Source organism: Leucopleurus acutus, assembly GCF_964270905.1.
Source record: "Leucopleurus acutus genome assembly, chromosome: 11".
Classification (NCBI taxonomy): domain Eukaryota; kingdom Metazoa; phylum Chordata; class Mammalia; order Artiodactyla; family Delphinidae; genus Leucopleurus; species Leucopleurus acutus.
In genome coordinates, this window is record NC_139152.1 from 67,475,426 (window position 1) to 67,501,805 (window position 26,380).

A 26,380-nucleotide genomic window follows, 5' to 3' on the forward strand; every position below is an offset into this window, starting at 1 on the left:
AAAATTTAATTACATTAGTGCAATCTTGTCAGCATACTTTTAACCTGATAAAACTGTAAAATATTTTAGATTAGTATGAAATGAACACTTGGTATATTTATTGGCCAAGAAAAATTATTAATGTTTGTAAGAAACTGCTTATCACCTACCTGATTATCTTTTATTATGTAATCAGAATTTATCATTGGTATTTCTAAAACAAACACATCAGCAACACATACCAAAAGTAGTCCTGAGTTATATGAGATTTTTATTGATGCCAAATCATTTATTATTAAAAACTTTTGTATCTTTATTATTGATAGTTCGGCCTTTTAGCAAAGCAAGTAACACAAAAATTTAATCTGAAATGAACACAACCAGTACTGTAAATGAAAACTCAGTGTTTTCTTCAATAACATACTTGTTCTGGGCCTGTTGCTACTTAATTTAATACAAAAATTATATAATAACTATCTTCTGTATTCATAGCACTCTGGTTCTTGATGTTCATGAAGGTATCCTTGAAGTCAATGGAAAAATTACATTTTTTTTTCTTCAAAAAATTTCTTTAAAGCAAGCTTTTATACCATGAACTCATTTTCCCACTAACTCTTCATGGTGTGAGGGCATGAGAAGTAAACCGGGGTTCAGAAAACAAGTTTTTAGTTCCTATTCACCTGCTAACTAGCTGTGCAGCTTGTGTCAAGACCCTGCCATTGTCAGTGACCTCGTGCATCTGAGAAAATTGCACTTGGGATAATCTGCACATTTTCTTTCAGTTTTAAAAGTACACGATTCAGCTGTATCTAAAAAGTATTATTTATAAAGACATAGCCATCTGAAGCAAATATGAGTACTTTAAATGTGAGTAGGAAGTATATGCACTGTTACATTTTACTGTTTTTCTTTATGTTTGAAATATTTTCTAACTAAAACTTTAAAAATAAAATTTTAGCTAAAATGTTATATCTAATTTAGTTATAAAACAACGTAAGTGTAGAAATGCATGTCTAAAAAATTGAAAGTTTCAGAAGGCCCTATTCCATTTTTAAATTATAACAAATCCTTTCATGTATGTTAGATTATGAGTATTTATGAGAAATATTGGGAAAATTTTATAAAATGGGAAAACTTTATAAAATTTTATAAATATTGGGAAAATTTTATATTTTTTTTTTATAAAAGTGTTTTGAATTTTAAATAAATATCAGTGTAAAAGCAGCTACCTATAAAATTGCAAAAATATGTATTACTTTCTCTTATGGTGACTTGATCATATGTGAATTTGATTTGAATTTGACCATGCAGACCAAAAATATATGTACTTTTCTAAACTAAGATTTCAACTATAATCAGTTCAACATAATCTTGTTTAATAAAAGATGAAATTATACGTTTATAAAAAATTGGAAGAAAATAAGTTAAAAAGTAGTACGTATATAAATATGTTTATGTATGTCTATACATAATAATAGTTTTGGATTTATTTGATTGTTTTAGCTGCAATAAAAGTGAGCCAAGAATATGTCATTTTATTTCTTTCCTGTTTTCTAATTCCTTCTAAAATTCAAGGAGTGTATACAGTTGGGGTGTGTATGTGTTTGTGTGCATGACACACATCCATATATCAGCCCTAAATTATACAAGTGTACCAGTTAACATTCCTTAATGTTATTAACACTTTTAAGTGTATAAACTTATATGTTATCATTTAATTAATCTTTTTAATTGTCACTTTTACAAGCCCTTATACAGTGTGTTTATAAGTCTTATAAGACAAGACTAAATATATCAGCTGTCTTTGTCTTATTTTTTTCTCCTTAAAGGCACTGGAGCGCGTTGCAGTCGGCCAAGGGGTAAGTGAGCGTTTTTACTCTAATCCAACTGATGAATGTGATAGTTTTTCTCAAAGTACTCTTCATACTTGACCTGCTGATGAACCTAAAACCTGATGGATTTTTATAAGTATCACCTGTTCTTGTCACCGATTCATATTCACACTTATACATTTTCTGTAAGTTTACTTTAAAAGAGAATTTACAAGAGAATTCTCAGGAAAAGTAAATTGAACTTTTAGGAAAACTTCCACATTATACTCTTGTACTAATGTCTCATTTATTCATACTATATTAAATGGTCTATAAATATTTCTAAAGAATGTTATTACTGACTGTCAGGCTTTTATGGGCTTAGTTCAAGCAAAGATAAACAAGGTATAGCATTCAATTTATTTTTTAACTATAGTCCAAACCACACATTTTAGTTGGTTGTTTTTTAACTTTCTTCTTTATTGACTTCATTAGTCATTAGTTGCAAAAACCAAATGGGTTTTTACATATAAACAGATGTTAAGTGTATCCTTCACATATTCATGTAATTGCCTTTTCCTCTACCTTAAGATTTATGAAACATATTAGGAATTTTAAAGTATTTTTTTAAGAGTTCCTTTTAAATTTTTCACAAAAGTTTTCTTATTGCCCTAAATTTTAGAAATTTCTCTTTTGCTTATTTTCAGGGAGGATTAATATGTCAATTTGAATTTTTAAAAATAATAGTAGCATAATAGTAGCAACAAGTATCATTTACTGAGTGCTTTCTCTGGGCCAGACAAAATGCTAAGAATTTTGTGTGTTTTTTTTTTTTAAATACTCATTATACCTATCTGAAAATTGATAAAAACTGATTTTTTAAAGGCATTTGAGCATATTGTTTAAGTGTGTAAGCTTTAGTCTCAGACTGCTGGTTTGCATCAGCAGTCTGCTGGTCTTCATCAGTTACTGGCTTAGTGATCAGAGACACATCATGATTTCTCCATAGCTTAATTTATCTGTAAAATAAAAAAAAATAATAAAAAAATAAGAGTAACAATAATACCTTCCTCATAGAGTTTTTGTGAGGATTAAATGAGTGAAAGATGTAAAATGCTTAAAACCATGTCTATCACATAGTAAGTGTTCAATAAATATCAACTGTTGTTACTGTTACAGGTGGTTAATAATTATGATCATGAAAAGAATACCTAAGTTTAACACAGAGCTTACCAAAGTACTGTTCAAAGTTTTCTTCATCAATTAAAGTGCTGCATACATGGCCTGTGAGATCGGGACTATTATCCCATGATACACATGAGGAAAGTAGTGAACACTGAGATTTGAGTCTCTTGACTCTGGAGCCCTAGCTCTTAACTACAGTACAGATCAAAATAGTGGTTCCTTTGGGGTCTGGAAGAGGAAAGAACCTTAATCATAATAGTGCCCCAATGCATTTGTGCTCTGTTTTTCAATTTCCCAAGGGCTTGTTCATGTTTACAGTCAAGCTTATGAGTTGGGTATTCCCCAGACTTACATGAGAACATGATATACAGCAGAAGTTTAGTAGTGCATTCTAGCTCAGTTAATTGCAGTGTTCTTTTAGCTTAGTGCCCTTTCCACTAGACCTGTAAAATGCATGTCTAATATATATATACACACAGACACACAGGCGCACACACACACACACACACACACACACACACACACACACACACATATATACACTTTAAGGGTGTACTCTTTCTGCTCCCTCCCATTTTAAAATTCATTAAACTGTTAAGTTGATTTATCACTTGTGAAGGAAAGAAAGTAAACTCTGAGCCACATCTAGCTTATTCCTGGAGTAGTCAGGCACAGGCTGCTTGGGAGATGTTGACTTCCTTTCCACTTACCCCCATCTGTATTTATCAGGATGGATAGTCCTAGTTATTCCAGGAATGCACATTCGAAGGCACTTCATAACTCTCCTTTCTCTTAAGAAACAGCTGTAAAGCTCTTATTTACTCAGGGTAACTTGGGAAATGATGATTTATTCTATCCTGTTTGGGTTCCTCTGTGCATTCCATTTTTGTATGTTCTCTTGCTTAAAATACATTTCTTGGTCTTTTTTGGTGGCCTTTCTACAATCAGTTTTTTGTTTTTTTGTTTTTTGTTTTTTGCGGTACACGGGCCTCTCACCGTTGTGGCCTCTCCCGTTGCGGAGCACAGGCTCCGGACGCGCAGGCTCAGCGGCCATGGCTCACAGGCCCAGCCGCTCCGCGGCATGTGGGATCTTCCTAGACCGGGGCATGAACCCGTGTCCCCTGCATCGGCAGGCGAACTCTCAACCACTGCGCCACCAGGGAAGCCCTACAATCAGTTTATAATAACAATATAAATATACATTTATTTCTAAATTATTTGGATACCATTTTACATAATTTTTCTAAAAGTTTTAAGAGTTTCTTTGCTTTCCTAAATGAAAGTATATGATAAAAAAATGAATGACACCCTATCCCTGCCAAAGTGTCAGAGAGGCAAAATAGCATCATGACTTGGTACTACTGGGACATCAGAGCTAGGCTTCTTCAGTTCAAATAACAGCTTGACTATTTTTAGGAGTTTCATATAAAATTTACGTAAAAATGAAATTCCTCACAGGGAGATCAGCTCAGTGCTTTGTGATGGGGGTGGGATAGGGAGGGTGGGAGGGAGGGAGACGCAAGAGGGAAGAGATATGGGGACATATGTATATGTATAACTGATTCACTTTGTTATAAAGCAGAAACTAAGGCACCATGGTAAAGCAATTATATTCCAATAAAGATACTAAAAATAAATAAAAATCCTACCTATTATAGCTAATCAACTAAAAAGTTAAGAACTTTGTAAGTCATTTATAATACTAATATTTCACTTCATGTAATAGTTTATTTCCCAAAATGCCTTGAATTTCATTAGAACAGTATAAGAGTAGGTGTTAATATATGAAAAGGGATTTCAGCATTATTGTGAGAGAACTGAAAGGATTTGGGGAAAGTGGGGAGCAGATGATAGAGATTTGGGGTACTGAAGAAAAAAATTACTCAAGATGAAAAAACATCAAATGGAAAATATATCCAGAGAGAGGAAATTCTTAATGAAATGTTTGGAGAAATCGTCAAGAAAGGAAAGTTTAGAAATCAGATTTTGTCTCAAGAAGTTGTATTTGGAAAGAGATTTTACATAAGGAGTGTGCCTTTTGAAGGTTATAAAGTTTAGTGTGAGCACTCAAGTATGTATTTGTGTCTGCTTTCATTGAGTTATTTTAGGAGTTGAGTTGGGGACTGTGGTATCCCTAACACCGTTTCCTACTGTAATCACCCTCCTCACTGTTGTGAACATCCAGAGAGGATATAACTTGTGTTGTTCAAAGTGCTCTGTCAAGACCCTACAAATCAGACATTCTCCAGTGACTTAAGAAGGCAATGCCGTTGGGTGAAGACCCAGGAAATAATGGTTGACCCTCGACTCCCAACTTGTGGTTTTTTGTAGTCTCAGCACCTGGGGCCCATAGTGTAGGAACTTGATGTTAGATGGGGGAAAGGGACAGTAGAGTAAGTTTTCTGCCTGAGCACACAGGCAAAATTTTATTTTCTGTTAAACTCCACCTGAATCCAGATGTGTTCTCATTGAAAACAAATGAAGATAACAATTTGGGGCTCAGAAGGAGAATAGAAGTTACAAAAGGATAACTCAGTGAAGTACACATTCCACTGAGCTCTATCTTTAAAACATTACCCATAGTTGGAGAGTTTTTAGTTTTTAACTTACTTGACTTCTCAAAAGCATTCAGTATTGCCAGCCTCCCTCCATATTTGCTCATTTTTCCTTTTTTTTTTTTCAATAATAACTTTGCATGGAAGCAAGGTGGTTGTTGCTGATATCTCTGTTGGATGGGGATGTGGATGGAGTTTTGGCAACTTTTTGTATTTTCTTAGTTTAAGGGTACCTCTTACATTGCTACAGTGAAGCACTCTTTCTTTTATGTATAGTACTTTTTTACCTTCTACTTTGAAACTCTTATGCGTCATTAGGGACCTTCTCTTCAGCCATTCCTTTTTTCCTACCTCTGCACCTTCACAGACACTTCCCGCCTCTTTTTCCCCAGGAAATGAATTCCTGCTGAGACTTCAGTCTCTGATCTCATGTCCTTTCCAAGGCCCTTCTTTTCAACTCTGTAGTAGCAATGCTGTGATCTTTTAGGCCTCAGACATATTTTAGTATGTCCTTACTTAGGGTAGTACCTTCTCTCTCTGGCTGTGAATCCTTGGTAATATCTCTAATCCACTACCATTAGGAAAGATGCACATTCTTATCTCTTTTGCACACATCCTACATGTCTGCTCTCTTATACAGGACTGACTTGGTTGGTCATGAAGTTTATTTCTACATTTTTAACTGATAAACACTCCATTTGGGACATTAGCTAATTTTTCTTTGATTATTCCTTTTCTTCCTCATTCACTACTACTTCTTTTATAGTTTCTTCTATTTTCTCAATGAGAACTAGCCTCCAAGTACACTGTAACTTAGAATAGAAAAGTTATAAAATTATCCCCTATGTTTAGCAACAAACTCAGGTTTCTAACATTCACTTATGGTTCTGACTCTCAAGTATTGATTTGATTTCTCTTTTTTATTTGTTTCTTGTGCTCATATATATCTGCATTTTTTTCAGCTGCCTACTGAATCACTCTTCTATCGTGCCGTACTTCAGGATATTATTAAAGATTGTTATGGCATCACCAAATGGTATGATGATTTCATTTCAATAAGAATAACTATCCTGTATTATAAGTGAAGTGACTTTTAGTTTTCAGGTGAATTCATTCAGGGTCATTGTTATTAGTAGAAGAAGCTTTGAATTTGAGCGTGATTTCAGTAAGTAACAAAGAACTATGCAGCAACCGTATCTTAGGTTAATCATTATTAAAGTAAGCGTTCTAATGATTCACTTTTGTCCTGAAAGGTTGTTGTGATGATAAAGAAATATATGTAAAATGTACTTCAGAATTTGAGAAATATTGAAATGTTATATGTAAGTAATTCAGTGAATATAATATTATAATATGAGCAGAGGTTATATTTAAAATATTTCACAACCACTACAGCATAAACACTTAACTAATTAGAACAGATATCAATCTTAAATAGCCAGTGTGGCCATTCATGTCTCTACTGGTAGAATAGTAGCCTTGCATATGTTTTGTTTCTGTTTTCCCCAGATAATGGCTGCCTATACATAAAGGCAAGGATTAGGAGAATTTTTCATAATATTTGGTTTAACAACTGCCATACTCAAGTATACATCCACAGTCCCTTCAAGTTTCATGAATGTTTCTTCGTACTAGTTATCATTTTAGGATTCTGATTGCCATTTCGTTATAATAGGATTATTCTTCAAACTAAAATAGGGTAGTTTTCAAGTTCTCAAAAACAAATCCAAACTTGTTAACAGCAATAGAAGCTATTTTCAGATTAGGTATAATTTCTCTAAGAAAAATAGCCTATTTTTTTACTAAAAGAAATTATGACATACAAATATCTACATATACCATTGATTTTTTTTTTTTTTTTTTTGGTGGTACGCGGGCCTCTCACTGTTGTGGCCTCTCCCGTTGCGGAGCACAGGTTCCAGATGCACAGGCTCAGCGGCCATGGCTCACGGGCCCATCCGCTCAGCAGCATGTGGGATCTTCCTGGACCGGGGCACGAACCCGTGTCCCCTGCATCGGCAGGCGGACTCTCAACCACTGCGCCATCAGGGAAGCCCAATATACCATTGATTTTAATTGTCATTTCTATGTAGATAACTCCCAAATCTGTGTCCCTATCTCCATTCTCTTTTCCATATATTAATCTTCAAAATGTCTGAAAGTGAATTTCTCATGGTTTCCTGAAAACTGGTTCCTTTCTCTAAACTCACCCCAAGATGCTAACCTTGTTGGAAAAAGTCACAAAATTGTGCAAATTCATGTCTACTCAAATATTGACTGCCTGCCTTCCTTTAAGACCTCAAATATGTTCATTACCGTGTTTGTTGTTCTCTTGATGACCACTTAAGATCATCTACACCCTTTTCTGAACATTTCTTCTCACTTAAAAATTCAAACCTCTCCAATCCTCCACATTCCTGCCTGCCTTTATTACTCAGTAGATGTTATTTAAAACTTCTTTGATTCCAGATCTTTATTGAGCTTTCAGCCATATTTGATCATGTAATAATTGTTTTCTCCAAACTCTCGTCCTCATTGTCTTCCATTAAGCTGCATTCCTCTAAGTTTCCTTTTCCTACCTTGAACTCTCATCTGTCTTCTGTAAGCATTTTTCTTCTTACTCATCCCCTTGGTATATCCAGAAATTCTCTAGTGTTTTATACTTAGCTGCTGTCTCTTTATATTTCCTCTTTCTCTTAACAGTTACCCTCACAACAAATAACTTAAATCATGTATCCAGCTCCTACGTCTTTTTTGAAGTTCAAATCTCTATTTCTCAATATAGAGCAACAGCTTCTGAACAGCCTCACTTAAGTACCTTAAGCACCTTAAAAATACACCAGATTCAGCCACAGCCAAAAAACAAAGTCAGCTTCCCACCAATTCTGTTCCTCTTTCTTCTGTCTCTTGACTTCTTTTGTCATTTCTGGGGAATTGCATGACCATTATCAAGCTTTAGAAGTCTTAAAATCATATTCGATTCTTTTCTTTTCTCATCATCAAACCACACATTCTCATTAGTTGCCAAGACTTGCACATGTTATATTTTTTAACCCAGTGGTTGTTCATTGTGGGGCAGGCAGCCTGTCAGGTTCTGAATGCATAGGATGTAGTGTCCACACAGGAGTCTTCCATGTTCTAGTCAGGATGGCATGTGCAGAAACCAAAAAAATGATAGAAACCTGTTTCCAGTAACAGCAGACTAAGTAATTAGGGCTAACCCTCCTTCTGAGAAAAACTAAAAATGCTAGAGATGTGTATATATGCAAGTGTGTGGTGTGTGTGTACAAGTATGTGTGTTTGTGTGTATGCAAGTATGTGTGTAGTTAAATTTGTTATTAATTGGTTTGAGAACATCAGAGACTATCAAGGAAATTAAAAATTACACAGCAAATATCTAGGAGAAGATGGAAACCAAGAGAAATGAAGCCAGCTTTTAGGGCTTCATTTTCCCCCAGATGCCATTTCTTAACTACGGAAAAGGGGAATTCCCTGGCAGTCCCGCGGTTAGGACTTAGCGCTTTCACTGCCCAGGCGCGGGTTCAACCCCTGGCCGGGGAACTAAGATCCCGAAGCCGCGCGGCTCGGCCCAGCCAAATTAAAAAAAAATTAAATTAAACAGCAATAACAACAACAGAAAAGAATGATCAATAGCAGCAATGTTTATGAGAGCAAAAGTCTAGGAATGAAAATTTCATTAATAGGAGAATGGATAAACTGTTGTGGAATACTGTGCCATAGTGAAAATGTATGAATTACAACTACATGCATCCAAGTAGATGAATGTTGTGAATCTAAACGCTATAGAAAAATCCGTATATAATTTGGAAACAAGCACAAACGGTATAATTAATTCAGGAATGTAAATATGTGGTAAACAATCAAGAAAAGCATAAGAATGATAAACACAAGCAATATTCAGTGGTATAGTATCCTATGGGAGGGAGGACAACTGAGTGGACAAAGTGATGAGGTGGGGAAGATGAGGGGCACATAGGAATTTCTAGAGACTGTTAATGTTCTATTTCTCAAGTTTGGTGTTGCATATAAGTGTTCATTTTATTGACATTCTTTACACCTTATACATAGTATTTTGTAAATACTTGTTTGTGTTCAACAGCAGTGAAATTATAATCTCATTTCAGGCAACACCCCAGGGTTAGTTGAACTACATATTATACTCCTAGTATCTGTTACAGTCACCTCATTATAGTTATAAGGAAAATTAAGATGAAGTGGTTAAAAGCTTGTCTTAAGTCATACAGCCTAAAAGAACCAGAGCTAGGACCAAATTCATAGTCCAAAAAAGTTTTCTTTTTGCTGTCCCATGCTTCTTTTTAGTTTAAATTCTTTGGGATATTTTTAATATGAGTGGAGTTATAGGTCTCCTTGTATTAGCCTTGTTAACAAGATTAACTTGATTGGAATCTCTGGCCAGCAAGATTACTAAAGACAGAAAATAAGATCACTGAATTATTTCTTCTGCATTTTGTTTAGCTTTTCTTGCTAATTAAATAAATTGTCTTCAAGTGGTATACTGTTTCAGACTACTTGAAATATTCTGAAAGTTTCTTTAAGTTTAATTGTTTATATAACATAGGATTAGAAGTAAACTTTTTTCATGGACTTAAAAATTGTAGCATTTTTACTCTATTGTAATTGTGAATTAGCATTTAACACTTATGTTAAAACTCAATAATTTATATAATTTTTAAAATGTTATAATTAGTCCTTATCTGGAAACTTTCTAAGGGAATAAAATTCCAAAGAAAGCATTTAATGGGATATGGGATAAAAATCCTTTAGAACACTTCAAAAGAGAGCAGAGAAATTGATGTGTCTACTTTACTTACTTTATTATTCTCTTTCATAATGAGTACTGTAAACAGCTGTAGAAGAAATACATAAATTTTGATGAATTAGTTTAACTTTCATTTTGATTTTGCAGTGATCAAATAGGTATGTGAAAAACCAGATCATGAAAACTGGCTCACCAAATTAAAGCTACTTATTTAGTCCATAATGTGTGGTCAGATTTGCAGGTCTGTATCTTTTAAATGGAAGAGTATTTTGAAGATTTTTGTAACTTCATTAAGTGATTGCCATTTTCAGCAAAATTTTATGTTAAGAAATACTTAAAGGTCCTTTAAGTCTTTCAGTAGGTATTAGCATAAAAAACACAATAAATAACTTCATAAATATTTTCTGATGATGGAGAAACTGAACTTTGATACTTTCTGTCCTTCATGTGCTTATTTTTATTTAGTATATGTCTACTTTACCTTTTCCTATAATTTCCTAAACTAATGTTGCTTCTTTGGAAAATGCTACAAGGAAACCATGTTCTTACAATTGTATTTTGGGGAAAGCATGTGGGTGGTGTTGGATTCACTTGAGTAGAATTTTAATTAGATCTAGTGCATTCACTTTTATTAAAAGAAAGAATACTGATTCCTTTTTAGCATGCTAACCGTGCTTTATTCTGACAGAGGGCCCCCTTTTAATCTGTTCTTCGAGTCCCATCATTTATCTTTCAGAAACAGTTATGTCACTTTTCTCACTTCAAAATGTTTGATAATTTCTCTTCTTTATACTCAAAAACTAAAATATCCTTATTATGGCATTCAAGGCCATTTCTAAGGTGCCACTAATGTCCTTTCCAGACTAATTCACCACCCCATTCTTCCTTCTCTGCACCCCAAGCAGCTGCCCATGCACACTGTTTGTACACTGGATTATTCATCATTTCCATGCAATTATTTTTGGACCTCGTATGCTTCCTTGGAGCTTCTTTGCCTACCTGAAATATTCTCCTCCCCATTTCTGCATCTTTTCTTTCCCTGACCTCTGGCAGGTGAAATCCTAGGCATTCTTTAAAACCCAGTTTGGAAGACATCTCTGGTATCTTTCTCTTCTCTGCCCCACTCTCTCCTCCCATAGTACTTAATCTGGGATTCACTGCTCTTATTGAATCTAAATGTACAATGAGTTGTTTGTGTCTGCTCCTCTGCCACCTGGTGAGCCCTGGTGGCCAGTTTTCAGCTTTATTAATTGAAGTTGTCTATCATAGTGGTTAAGAGCACAGATTCTGAAAATCCTCTTTGGAACCATTTTCCCGTCCAACTACTATCCCATATCTGTTCTTTCCTTTACTGGAAAACTCCTTGAAAGTGCTGCCAGTTTCTTTCCCATTTCACTTGAATTCCAGTCAGACCTTACTTCCATCACTCCAGCAAACTCCCCTTTTCAGGGGCACTAATGACCCCATGTGGCTAAATCTCCTGGTCAGTTCTCAATCCTCAACTTACTTAGCCTGCCATAAGTATTTCACACAATCTACCACTTTTTACTTTCATGTGCTAGAGAAAGTCCCTCATAAGATAGTCACCTTTTTCTTTTTTTTTTTCCAGTTTATTTTGCTGACTCCTCTTCCTCTTTCAGACCTCTCATTTTTGGAGTGCTTTTTTCTATCAATTCCTACTACCTAGGTGATCTCATCATGTCTCATGGCTTTCAGTACCATTTATATGCTGGTGAATCTCAAATCTAGAGTCCAGTTAATAACAAGCGTATTCTTCTAGTTGCTCAGGCCAGGATAACTTTGACCTCTCTCTCTCACACTGCCTGGATCCAGTCCTTCAACAATTTTATAGTCTGTCTAATTAAATATATCTAAAATTCCACCACTTCTTAACCATCCTCAGGGCCACCACCCTGGTCAAAGCCACCATCCTGGTCAAAGCCACCATCATCTCTCATGTAGATTATTGTAATAACCTCCTAATTTGTCTTCCTGCTTCTATTTTTGCCCCCTAGAGTCTATTCTCCACACAGTAGCCACAGTGATCCTGTTAATATTTTTAAGTGAGATCTTGCTCACTGTCTTCCCATGGTTTCTTATTCACTTGGAAGTAAAGCTCATATTTTCACTATGACCTACAAAGCCTATATGATGGAGCTACTCATTATCTCGCTGATCTCATTTCTACTATTTTCCCATTTAATGTCTGTACTGCTTTCCTTGGTATTACTTGAAAATACCAGGAACACTTTCTACCCCAGAGCCTTGCCACATAATGTGTCCTCTGCCTGGAATGCTCCTCACCAGATATCCACATGGCTAGTTCACTCTCTTTAGTTCTTTACTCAGAATTATCATCTCTATGATATCCACCATCACTCCTCTCTAACATTTCTTATCTGCTTTCTCTCCTCTGTCATCAGCTTCTCATTAGCTCATATTGCCATACAGTTAGTCCCCTACATATGAACGAGTTCTGTTCCAAGAGTGTGTTTCTAAGTCCAGTTTGTGCGTACTTGCAACAAAGTTAGCCTGGGTACCCAACTAACACAGTTGGCTATATAGTACTGTACTATATAATAGGCTTATAATACTTTCCACACAAATATACATAAAAAACAAACAAACACAAAAAATAAAACATTGTTAATCTTACTGTACAGTACCTTGAAAAGCACAGTAGTACAGTACGACAGCTGGCATCCAGGGGCTGGCATCGAGTGAACAGGAAAGAAGAGTTACTGCCTGGAGGAGGGAGAGGAGGTGGGAGATGGTAGAGCTGAAGGATCAGCACAATGGGAGACAGAGGGCGAGCTGCGGTTTTACTCACGCCTGGTGTTGATGGCACAGGTTCTGGTTCCTTGCTGGATTCAATTCTATCTACCCTCTTGAAAAAATGATCCAGTGATGTCTGAGTAGTAGCTCTTTCTTTCTCATCCTAGAAGACATTATAGGAATGGGTCGCATTCTGAACAGCTGATGCAACCTTTGTGTACCATTCTACATTCAGGTCCTGTGCCTCAGAAACGGTAACAGTGTCTCCTCAAATAAAGAAAATCCCCTTGCGTTCCCTGCGACGTGAATCTCTTCAGTTCTTCAGTTACTTCTTCTTCCTCTTGTCACTCCACTCGATTATTTTCACCTTTGTTTCCATCATTATCGCTTGGCGCTTCTTAGCAGTACCAGCTACATCACTGCTGCTTTTACACTTGCTTCTGGACATCCTGGGCTTGTAATAAAGATACTGTACTACTGTACTCTGTACAGTACTGTATAGTAAAATACACAAAAGCACAACCACTTGTAGAGGATTCACGCACATGACAATGTACGCCAGACACATGAACTAACTTACGTGATTGGACAGGCAGACTCACGTTCAACTCTTTATCGTTTGGTCATGTGACAACCACCACATAGTAGATAGTTTTAGGATATAGAATCAGAAAGAAGTTTTGTTTGGCGTGGGGATTTCGGTTTGCTTGCTTGGTTTTTTCAGACAGAGAAACTTGAGCATTTTCCGATGATAAGAGTAAAGACTCAGTGAGTAAAGAGAAGTTGAAGATACATCAGAGGAGGCAGAACAAGATGGCATCCAGATCCCTGATCTTAGGCATTTTCTTACAGAAAGCAATTATATTAACTATATTAATTATATTAACTAATTAACAGAGAGAAGGATTTCTATTTATCTTCACACACGTCAGCAAAAATTAAGACTGCAGTGATTCTGTGATGTCATAATGTATAACTGTAAAAGGTAGACTCCAAATCTTTAGCGTTAAATAATGAGAAAAATGCAATAGGCACTTACTAAAAATTAAAATTAAAAATGGGATTGCCCCATATTCCATTCGTTAACGGTCCTATTCTTTGCTTTTACTTTCTATATAGGTAAGTTTTGAGATTTTTTTTGCACCTGTCTCTTTTTTCTCTTGTTTCTTAATTACTAGAATTGCAGTATTTACCCTTAAAACTATAGACCCTCCTAAAGTCTGATGAGTGAAATATTCTTTTTCTTGTAGCTGCAAAAGAGCAGACTGCATTCTACATCATAAACTCTTTTTACAGCTATTATTTTTAAGAAGGTTGATTTGTAAGACACCCAGACTTTAGAGATTAGTGCCATGTCCTGCAAAAGTAACCTTTTACCTCCTAAAGTTCTAAAAGCCTGATTCATTATACTAAATCTTGTGTTGCTTTGGTAATAACATTTAAATTGACATTCTGTTTCCTGTAAAATATACTTTTTTTTTCTTAAACCAAAATGGACTTATTGGTACTTCCCTTCTCCTTCTATACCGTGAAAGTAATAAAACCATTTTTTCTGAATTTTTTAACAATAGCACTCTATTTTTAAATACAGTCTTACATAGAACCAAATAAATTTAATAAATTTTAGAAAAGGACTTATTTCTTACACAACTATCCTTTTCATATTTTATGGAAAATTGTAACCCTTTAAAGTACCTCTTTGGAATCCTTAAGGAGAACAGTTTTAAAAAAAATTGTTGTAACCTATTTCTATATTTTACATGTTGTCCTAATTTTAGTATGTTACTTTTATAATTTTATCATTTGTTTTATCAGTATTGCTGTTCGCAGTACTGTTGGAAACTGAGACATTTTGAAACTTAATTCCTCCTCTAAGAAAGCTTACCCTAGTCCATTCCAGCAGCTAAAGCACTCCCTACTCTGTGCTGTATTCTGAGCACCATCTTGTGCTTATCACATTGAATTATAGCATTTGTTCACCTGTCTTCCTTTATAAACTGTGGATGATTCTACCCCTAGAACCCAGCACAATAACAGGAAAATGACCTCCATTCACTGATTGTTTGTCAGACACTGAGCCAAGCATGGTACATACATAGACTCTCATCTTCAACCTTCTACTGCTGAACAAGGAGAGGCAAAGAGAGGTTTTTAAGTGGTAAATACGTGGTAGAGCAAGGAATCACACTTATTCACTCTTGAGTTCACATGGAGTCTGCCTACTTCTGTTTGTCTATAACACAGATGTAGACATTCTTCATCTGCAGTTTAACAATATCAAGTATAAATCCTGTTGAAGAATTGTGCCAGAGTTAATATTTAATAGTAGTTAATATCCCAGACTCTGAAGCCAGACTTCCTGAATTCAAACTGTGGGCAGTTTACTTAACCTCTCTGTTCTTTAGTTTCACCATCTTTAAAATGGGGATAATAGTGGGACCTACCACATGGAGTAGTAGTAAGGATTAAATAAGTAAATGCAGCAAAGGACTTAGAGGTCCTGGCACATTGTAAACATGAAATAAATACTAACTGTTATTATTTGTTTTGTTTACATTGCACTATTCCTTATATATTTGTTCAGTAGTTCTCTCTATATATATTTTAAAACACATTTGCTTATTTGTATAGTTAAGCCTGCCTTCCTAACTCTACTTGATTAGCAGATAGATCTATTTACTGTATTAACGCATTTCATGTTATAGTCTGACTAGATGTTTTTGTTTCTACAAGCTGCAAGAGATATTTATTTAATTATTTAATCCATTTATTGAGATCCTGCTATATTGGAGCATCTACGCTAGGCACAGGGGATATGGTCGTGAGCAAAACAGGTGGAAACTCTGCTCTCCAGCTGCTCAGAGCAGTGATCTCAAACATATTTTTAAATTTCACATCTCTGTCAATAAACATTCTTGAGCATGCACCCCCAAAATGAATACTTAATTATTTGTAAGTGATATATGTGTCTTTCTACTAGTCTATTGTATAGATTTTTAAATAAACTGAAAAATTGAAAGTAAAAAGGTAAAGATAAATAGAAACTAAAATTCTAATATTCTCTTTCCCTTGGGGTGTGTTCACCCCTCTTTGGAGTCCACTGACTTAAAATAAAGACAGACACTCAGGGAAACAAAAAAGAGTAAGCATGTGAAGGAATAGTTCTCTGTGTCAGGAGCCTAACTTCATCTGGGAGGCCAGTGAAGACTTTCCTAAGGAAGCAGCATTTAAGATAGGATCTGAAAGGATGAGTTTGGGATTCCCTAGGCAAAAAGATTAGGGGTGAAGTGTAACACAAATAGTGTTTATAGACAAAAGCATGATGTGTTCAAGAAACTAGAAAGACTGTCATTGTGAATGGAGAGACAGTGTCGTAGGAGTGTTAGAGAGGTTGTCGGAATGGACCAGGTGGTACAAGGCTTATTATATACTATGTTAAGCATTTAGATCTTAATTCTAAGAGTCATGGGAAATTCTGGAGGAATTTAAAGAGAAGTAACATGATCAGATAATCACCTTTCTAGTTCTATTTGGATGATATTTTTCTCCCTTACTGGTTGCTGCTAAAAACAGGTCCAAAATAGTATACCTCAACAAAGGATTTGAGGGACAAGTCTTATGTAGCAAATTATTGCTTAATACACTAAAAGTAATCTAATAATCATGTTGTGAGATTTTGTAACAGAAAAGGGGTAGTATATTCTGAAAAGAAAAAGTAAGACGAGGGCAAATAAAATTTTAAATGTTTCTCTTATTTTCAAGCAATCTGAAATATAAAACCCAGGAAACAAGTCGATACCACCTACACTTATACTGTCTACTGTCTTCAGCTTACAATGGTTAGCACTTTCCTGTGAGCTTCTCACTCTGGCTCTTTTAACTTTGTAATCGAAGAAAAATCCAAATGATAATTCCAATTATGATAAAAACAACAATCACGATAGCAAAAAAAACAACTCACATGGTGGCACGGTTCTGAGCACCTTACATGTGTTACCTAATTTCATCCTCACAGTGACTTTACAAAATTGGTACTATTAATATCCCGTTTTTATAAACAGGGAGCTAGTAGGTGATAGAGACAGACTGGAAGCTACTCTCTTATCTACTGTGCTCTGCTTTCTCTGTTAAGCTACTCCATTAGGTGGTGATAGATGGTATAAAATAAGAACCAGGGGCTTCCCTGGTGGTGCAGTGGTTGAGAGTCCGCCTGCCAGTGCAGGGGACACGGGTTTGTGCCCCGGTCCGGGAGGATCCCGCATGCCACGGAGCGGCTGGGCCCGTGGGCCATGGCCGCTGGGCTTGTGTGTCCGGAGCCTGTGCTCCGCAGCGGGAGAGACCACAACAGTGAGAGGCCCGCGTGCCGCAAAAAAAAAAAAAAAAAAAAAAGAACCAAAATCACTATCTCATAGGAAAGAATTGCTTGCCCCTCTGGATTAAAAAATAATAATAATAAAAGTTTAAAAACCTTTTAATATGAGGAGCAGGAAGTTAATATTAAATGGCTTTTTTTCTTTTTCTGGCTACACAATCATTTCAATATACTGTGATACATAAGATGTCCATATCGATTATATGATATCTCTTATATATAAATGTGTAAGATCTGAGAATTACACAAAAACTAATAAAAAATATAATTTCTGTTTCCTGGAACCTATACCTTTTCAAATGACTATTATTTCAAAGCAGTTTTCTGAGCAGGAAAGTGGTAAATGAAACTGCTCTTCTAACAAAATAGCATGACAATGTAGGCAGGAGTGAAGGGACAAACATCAGCTTTAATTAGGAAGTAGCTGTAATGATTAGGACATGAGGTAATAGCAAGTGTAATTAAAGTGGCCATCTAGAAGTGGAGCTGAAGTTATATATTTGAGGTATATTTCAATGGAAGAATTGGTAGAGCTTCATGTCTGACTAAGCATAGGGATTAATATTTATACTGCCAAGAGTAAATGAGCTTTTATTCATTGTTTTTGATACTTGGAGGTGGTAAATTTTTTATTCTCTTGATTTTTACATTATACTTAAATACAACCAAAATTGTGAGATGTGATAGTCCAGCATTGCATTATTTAAATGTAAAACCATCTCATATTTTGTTTATGCTGTAATGAAAATCTGCAGGGCATAAATGAGATCAGGTCAGACCCAAATCAGCAGCATATGGTGCTTTTCCAATGGCTGGCATTGAAGTTCTGTTTGCATGGCTGTTGGATGTCACCACTATTAGCAGGTGTTGCCATGAAATGTGCACTGTAATGTTGAGCCAGTAAAGTGAAAATGTGCTTTGCAGCACAATGGAACCTTTCGAAATACCTATAGTTCCCTTTAAAAATGAGACTTTTTTAATACTAAGTTTACAACTTCTTTCTCATAGTCTTGTCTTCATAATATTATCTTCCACTGTTGTATGTTGAAGGAATTCTCAAAAGCAGATCCCGAATATTTTTGTAATATGTAAACTAAAAGTGTTCACAAAAATATTACTACATTATTATCACATGTGGAGCTTGTGCCATATGCACAGAAGGTATTTAAAAATATTTCATGACTGAAGTTAAAATCATCTATAATTTAAATTGGAAAAACTAAAGAGTGATTTAATTTTGTTTTGCAGTGATCGGCATGTTGGTAAAATTTATTCCAAATCCTCTTCCTTTCTGGATTATGTCAGAAAGTCTCTAAAGAAGCTTGGATTAGATGAGTCCAAGGTCAGTATATGATTACCCATTGTTTTTGTAAGAAACAAGAGAACTTCTATGGGGTTATGAATTGAGATAATACAAAATTATTTGCCCTCTACTTTTCTCTTATTCATGAAAAACATCTAAATTATATTGAAACCAAACTTCAGTTACCTTTATTCCAGTTCACCTTTTCTGTCAATATTATACGGATAGTTTGCTGTTGTACACCTCAGAGTGATTCCCCTTTCAGGTTTATTCAGGTAAAAATGTGTCAATTTTCAAATCAAAATAGACTTAAAAAGCAAGAGCAAATGGGAATTGTAAGTACATCAGGAGACAATGGTTTTAATTTTAAACTTCATGTATTTAAAGGCTGTATAACCCATTAAAATTAAAAATCTTAAATTCAAAAACGCTTTGAATGGGAGAATCCTGGAAAGTGGTAATGTCATAGAAAGCCCAGGGTAATAATTGAGAACATATTGTTGAAGACACAAAAGGTAAGCTGATGGACTAGTGGTAATAAGTAGTCTAACACTGAGAAAAAAATAATTCTCAACATGATTCAAATGAGTTATTAACTAAAATATTAAGTTGAATCTGGATCACTTTGGTATTTTGAATTGATTATAAATTAAAATAAAGAATAAAATAGTTGGTTAAGGAATGGTGATTAAGGTGGTTAAGGTTTCTTCTTGAAAGAGAAAAATTATACAGATATGGTTAAGTTATATCAAAGCCAGAGGGTATTATTATTTATTGTACCAATTATCCATTTACTCCCCAATTGCTTTATTACTTAAAGCAATTAGACTGGTACGAATAAGTTTCCTCCTCTGTAAAATAGTTCTGAAAAAGCATTTCTAATTCATAGGATTTAAGAAAAATTAAATGAGGTAATAGACATAAAATGCTGAATACAATGTACATAGTAAGTGCTAACTAAATAATACTAGTTTTTATGATTCTTATCTTTGTATATGTACTACTTATAATAATACAATTGATATGACTCCTATAAACATTTTTATTTAGTCACCAAAATGAAGATCCTTCTAGTCTTGCATAAATAAGAATAGACAGTGTTATCTTAGTTATTTTATTTCTGTTTTTTTAAATATTTTTAATCAGACTGGTCTTCCTTCCAATTAGTCTTTCTTAATGCATATATTTACTTCATGTCTCAATTCCGCATCTTACATTTACTATCAGGAACACAAACCTAAGCATAATTTTTACAAATATAGAGCTAAGTTTTTACTTAAACTAAAAATGTATTATCCTTTGTCAAAAACCAAACTGTAAAAATCCAGAAAGAGTGTTACTTATTTTTCATGATGGCTTTCTCTTCCCAGGTTTGTCTCTAATAATAACCATAGTAAATGTTTCTTAATATGCTTATTATATTACTGATTAGAATATTAATAATAGCTAATATTTACTAAGCACTTACTATATTATAGTTATTATGCTAAAGACATCATAACATTATCGCATTTACTCTTCACTAAAAGAGTAAGATACTATTATTATTCCCAATGTAATGATCTAGAAAGAGAGGCTTACAAAAAGGCAAGTCATTTTCTCAGCGTTGAAGAGCAAGAGGCAGAGCTGGAACTTGAACGCAGATTCAACTTACATCAGAACCTCCACTGTCAACCACCACTGTACTGAGAAGTGAAATTAAAAACAAAAGGAAAAAGACTAATGTAGCTAAGTATCACCATAAAATATCAGTCTTAAATGATTACCTTTATTAGTTAGTAAAGACAATTAATAGTGCCCTGCTGATTTTTCTCTTAAAACTATTTAAGTTCATTGAAAGATAAATATGTTGAATAAAATGGGTGAGGAAAAGAAAAGGAACAAGAAACCCAAGCTGGAAGGGGAGGAAAGTACAGAACCTAATAAGGCATTTCAAAGGTAGGGGGGTGAGAGGAAGCAAATAGATGAGTACGTGTTTTGAGGGGTTTTTTGTTTGTTTCTATGTTAAACAAGAGGAATTGAGAGTTGTGTCTGTCAGGCCAGAGTGGTTGGAAATAGGATAAGTTATTAAAACCAAGCTTATATTTCTGATACAATACAAAATCCTATTATTTTTCTCCCACATTATGAAATATCAGTGCTAAAATGAAGGTTTTGACCACAAACACAATAAGAAGAGATTTATGAACAGTTTTATTTAAAAAATGAAATTAATTTTCACAAGATTCTAATTACTAAAAAGTATCAAAACCGCTTAAATTTAAAATATTTGATATACCAAAGTGTTTAAAAGATCTTTGACTAAATTTATAATCATTTACTAACAAACTTTTATATATAATTGAAAGTGTGGTGAATACCACTGATGTGTTTCTGATCTCTCAAAGCACATCTCTTCATATTCAAAGCTATGTAAGCAAGTGAAGTGCCTAGAAACCTCCTAACATGCTCTGATACTTTCTTAGTCACAAGAAATCATGTAAACATGAGGAAAAACAACATTCCCAGACAAATCATCATTCCAAAGACCAGAACAGAACAGCATGTGCTGAATATATAAGTGGTTCATACACAGCTTAAAATATCAATCCATAAGTCCTGTAGTCAGCTGTGACAGACAGCATTGGACATTTTCTCTTAGAGCAGGATTTTGTCAAACTCAGCACATTTGGATAATTCTTTATTGTGGAGAACTAACCTGTGCGTTTGAGGATGTTTAACATCTTTGACCTCTACCCACGAGGTGTCTGCAGTAGCGCACTAATTGTAACAATCCAAACTAAATAAATTTTAAAAAAATCTCCAGACGTTGCCACAAATGTCCTGGGGGTCAAAATCACCCCCAGTTAAGATCCGCTGTCTTCAAGCATTTGTCATTTTAGTGATTCCATTAACATTCCCTTTATAGACCCCATATTATCTTAAAATGCCATGTTACACCAAGAAACATAGAGTGGGGAAATGGGGAAAAGCAGTGATTCTGTTCTTATATTTTGAAGACTTTTTATCAAAATGATCCCCTCCTTGATTTTTAATTTTTTATAGCCTTAACCGTTTAAGGGTGATATTGTTTCACCCCTGCATAAGATACAGTTCTGTTTAAGAAGAGTGTTTAGATTTCACAGCAAAGCCAAGCCACTGAAAACAATAAATTGTGGCAGAACATCAGCTACCTTATATCTGCAAGTATACTGTTTATAATAGATGGACTGCTTAGAATGAAATTTTACAGTAATATTCTTTATAATTGAGTAAAGTTCAATTACTTCTTTATAAAATATTTTAATACAACTTTACAGTTGTCTAAAATAACAAAATCCTAGTGATTAGCTTTACCTAGACCTTAAAAAAATTAGGTATTTTTAAATTTTATCTTCTGTCCCAAGCTTTGGCATCTCACCAAATTTCAGAAAACCTTTAAAATTGTATTCAAGTTTTCATATTCATGGTCCACAGCATTTTTTTCTTCTTTTGTATTAATTTTCTCTCTTTCTCCTTCCACATGCATGTACTGCACACACACGGATACATGAGCGTACACACACACACACACACACACACACACACACACACATCCGTAAATTTTTGAGGCATCAAATTTTAAAAGCAGCAAAACCACTATTGCTTGCTAGACAAAGAACGAGCTGGAGCATTTGTCCATAAGAAGGGGAAATAAAAGGAGCTTATGTTCTAGAGCTTGCATGTATGTGTGTTTGTGTGCTGTATACATATGATGAATATTCAAATAAATATTACTCTCAGATACTGAGAATGAAATAGACAATAAAACTGGTGATTTAACAGGAGTGGGGTGTGTGCTGTTGAATGGACAAAGTTGAAAATCACTAAGATAGAACCTTAGTGGAAGGGATAGAGTATAACTCAGAAAATTATCCTTAAATATTTCTCCAAAACAGGCCAGCAAAAGCAAAACTTTTGAGACCAAAATCATTTAGTTATTCACCAGCAAACATTTATTTTGAAGAATCTCCCGTGTGCCAAGAAGAGTGGAAACTCTGGAGCTACAAAGATAATTAAGACATAACCCATGAGAAAAGAAAACAAGTAATTATAGCATGAACTTACAATGTTAGACATATAGTAAGTATGTATGCTTGGAGTGACTCACTCTGCCTGTAAGATTTCTCAGAGGACATTGATGCCTTAGCTTGGTTTTGAAGGGTGCATAGGAGTTCATTAAGCAAACAAGGTGGGAAGGTAGGGAGCAGGGAATTTCAGGTGTGTGTGGTGGGGGGAATAGCTTGTACAAAACCACAGAGAGTAAGAAACATGATTCTGGACTCAGCACAGCTGGAGCATAAAGCAAGTAGAGGAGACAGTGGTGAGAGATGAGGCCAAAGGACTAGGCACATGTGGAGAGACCAAATAAACTGATCTTTGGACATTAGATCAAAGATTAATTAGTAGTAATCATAATCACTAGGTGGTTTCAATATAAGTGGGAGGGCAACAAAAAATACAAGGAGCTCATAAACTTCCATGTAGTAATATTCAGTGGTTCCTCGGTATTCAAGGGGAATTGGCCCCCCACTGATAACAAAACCCAAGGATGCTCAGGTCCCTTATATAAAATGGTATAGTACAGTCAGCCCTCTGTATCTGTGGGTTCCACATCTATGGATATGGAGGACTGACTGTATCCAGAAATGATCTACGTTATTTATATGAGGTCATCTGACCCTAAAGAAACAGTGAATTCCTGATACAGTTTAAATACATATAGGAAGCCTGTCATCTTTGGTGATATGCAAAGAACATGTGCATTATTCCCATAAGTAAGTTCCTGCTGCTTTTTACAGCCACTATAATAACACAGGCATACCTCAGACTGTGGGTTCAGTTCCAGAGCACCACAATAAAGTAAATACCGTAATAAAGCAAGTCACGTGAATTTTTTGGTTTCCCAGTGCATATAGAAATTATGTTTACACTGTACTTTAGTCTATTATGTGTGCAATAGCATTATGTCTAAAAATATAATGTACATGCCTTAATAAAAAATATTTTATTGCTACCCTCTTGCACTGTTGGTGAGAATGTAAATTGATACAGCCACTATGGAGAACAGTATGGAGGGTCCTTAAAAAACTAAAAATAGAATTACCATATGACCCAGCAATCCCATTACTGGGCATATACCCAGAGAAAACCATGATTCAAAAAGACACATGCACCCCAATGTTCACTGCAGCACTATTTACAATAGCCAGGACATGGAAGCAATCTAAGTGTCCACCAACAGACGAATGGATAAAGAAGATGTGGTACATATATACAGTGGACTATTAGCCATAAAAAGGAATGAAATTGGGTCATTTGTAGAGACGTGGATGAATCTAGAGACTGTCATACAGAGTGAAGTAAGTCAGAAAGAGAAAAACAAATATCGTATATTAACGCATATATGTGGAACCTAGAAAATGGTACAGATGAACTGGTTTGCAGGGCAGAAATAGAGACACAGATGTAGGGAGCAAACGTATGGGCACCAAGGGGGGAAAGTGGCGGGGGTGGTGGTGGGATGAATTGGGAGATTGGGATTGACATGTATACACTAGTATGTATAAAATAGATAACTAATAAGAACCTGCTGTATAAAAAAATAAAATTCAAAAAGTAAATAAAAATACTTTATTGCTGAAAACTGCTGACCATCATCTGAGCCTTCAGCAAGTCCTAGTCTTTTTGCTGGTGCAGACTCTTGCCTCGATGTAGGTGGTGCTGACTGAGCAGGGTGGTGGCTGCTGAAGGCTGGGGTGGCAATTCCTTAAAATATGGCAACCATGAAGTTTGACCCACAGATTGACCTTTCACATTTTCTCTGTAGCAGGCAATGCTGTTGGATAGCATTTTACCCACAGCAGAACGTCTTTCAAAATTGGAGTCAATCCTCTCAAACTCTGCTGCTACTTTATAAACTAAGTTTATGTAATATTCTAAATCCTTTTTTGTCATCTCAACAGTCTTCACAGCATCTTCACCAAGAGTAGATCCCATCTCAAGAAACCACTTTCTTTGCTCATCCATAAGAAGCAACTCCTCACCTGTGAAAGCTTTATCGTGAGGTTGCAGCAATTCAGTCACATCTTTAGGTTCCACTTCTAATTCTAGTTCTCTTGTTGTTTCTGCCACATCTGCAGTTACTTCCTCCACTGAAGTTTTGAACCCCTCAAAGTCATCTATGAGAGTTGGAATCAGCTTCCTCCAAACTCCTGTTAATGTTGTTATTTTGACATCCTCCCATGAATCATGAATGTTCTTACATCTAGAATAGTGAATACTTTCCAGGATGTTTTCAATTTACTTTGCCCAGATCCATCAGATGAATCACTATTTATGGCAGCTATAGCCTTACAAAATGTATTTCTTAAATAAGACTTAAAGTCAAAATTACTGCTTGATCCATGGGCTGCAGAATGGAGATTGTGTTAGCAGCATAAAAACAGCATTTTAATCTCATTGTGCATCTCCATGAGAGCTCTTGAGGTGCATTGCCAATGAGCAGTAATATTTTGAAAAGAATCTTTTTTTCTGAGCAGTAGGTCTCAACAATAGTCTTAAAATATTCAGTGAACCATGTTGTAAACAGATGTGCTATCATCCAGGCTTTGTTGTTCTATTTATAGAGCACAAGCAGAGTAGATTTAGCATAATTCTTAAGGGTCCTAGGATTTTTGGAATGGTAAATGAGGTCAGCTTTAACCTAAAGTCACCAGCTGTATTAGACCCTAACTGACAAAAGAGATTTCAGCCTATTCTTTGAAGCTTTGAAGCCAGGCATTGACTTCTCCTCTTTAGCTATGAAAGTCCTAAATGGCGTCTTCTTCCAATATAAGGCAGTTTCATCTACGTTGAAAATCTGTTGTTTAATGTAGCCACCTTCTTTAATTATCTTAACTAGATCTTCTGGATAACTTACTATAGCTTCTACATCAGTACTTGCTGCTTCACCTTGCACTCTTATGTTACAGAGACAGGTTCTTTCCTTAAACATCATGAACCCACCTCTGCTAGCTTCAAATTTCTTCTGCAGCTTCCTCACCTCTCCCAGCCTTCATAGAATTGAAGAAAGTTAGGGCCCTGCTCTGGATTAGACTTTGGCTTAAGGGAATGTTGTGGCTGGTTTGATCTTCTATCCAGACCACTACAACTTTCTCAGTATCAGCAATAAGACTTTTGTTTTCATATCATTCATATGTTCACTGGAGTAGCACTTTTAATTTCCTTTAAGAAGTTTTCCTTTGCATTCTCAATTTGGTACCACATCCACCTACCTTGAGTTCTAGCCAAGGGTATATCAGCAGCCTCAGTCCTACCATCTGCTGGTGAAAATAAGATCAATTGCTAACCTATCTTCTGATCAGGTAGTGTGTGGGGAGAATCTCTGAACAACTATGTATCTCTCATCCAATCATACGACCCATTCCCCATGAAGTTGAAGTCTGGTCCACTTTGCGTACCTGGACCCCCTTATATAGATCTATAAAAAGATGATTTTAATAAATAAATGGAAGAGAAGAGAAAAATCTTCCGTGGAAAAGAATTCTAAATAATTTATTTGGATATTGCACCCTCACT

At 35.3% G+C, this 26,380-nt stretch overlaps 1 protein-coding gene across 8 annotated transcripts in view; it reads left to right on the forward strand.

Annotated features, from left to right (window-relative positions):
* METTL25 (methyltransferase like 25) overlaps window positions 1-26,380 on the forward strand; it is a 118,338-nt gene that overhangs the window by 66,766 nt on the left and 25,192 nt on the right. For all 8 annotated transcript variants that reach the window (XM_082850905.1, XM_082850904.1, XM_082850903.1 and 5 more), the window contains 3 exons: window positions 1,809-1,838; window positions 6,493-6,566; window positions 18,727-18,820. In XM_082850905.1, the coding sequence (XP_082707031.1) occupies window positions 1,809-1,838; window positions 6,493-6,566; window positions 18,727-18,820 (198 nt within the window). The remainder of the gene's footprint in view (window positions 1-1,808; window positions 1,839-6,492; window positions 6,567-18,726; window positions 18,821-26,380) is intronic.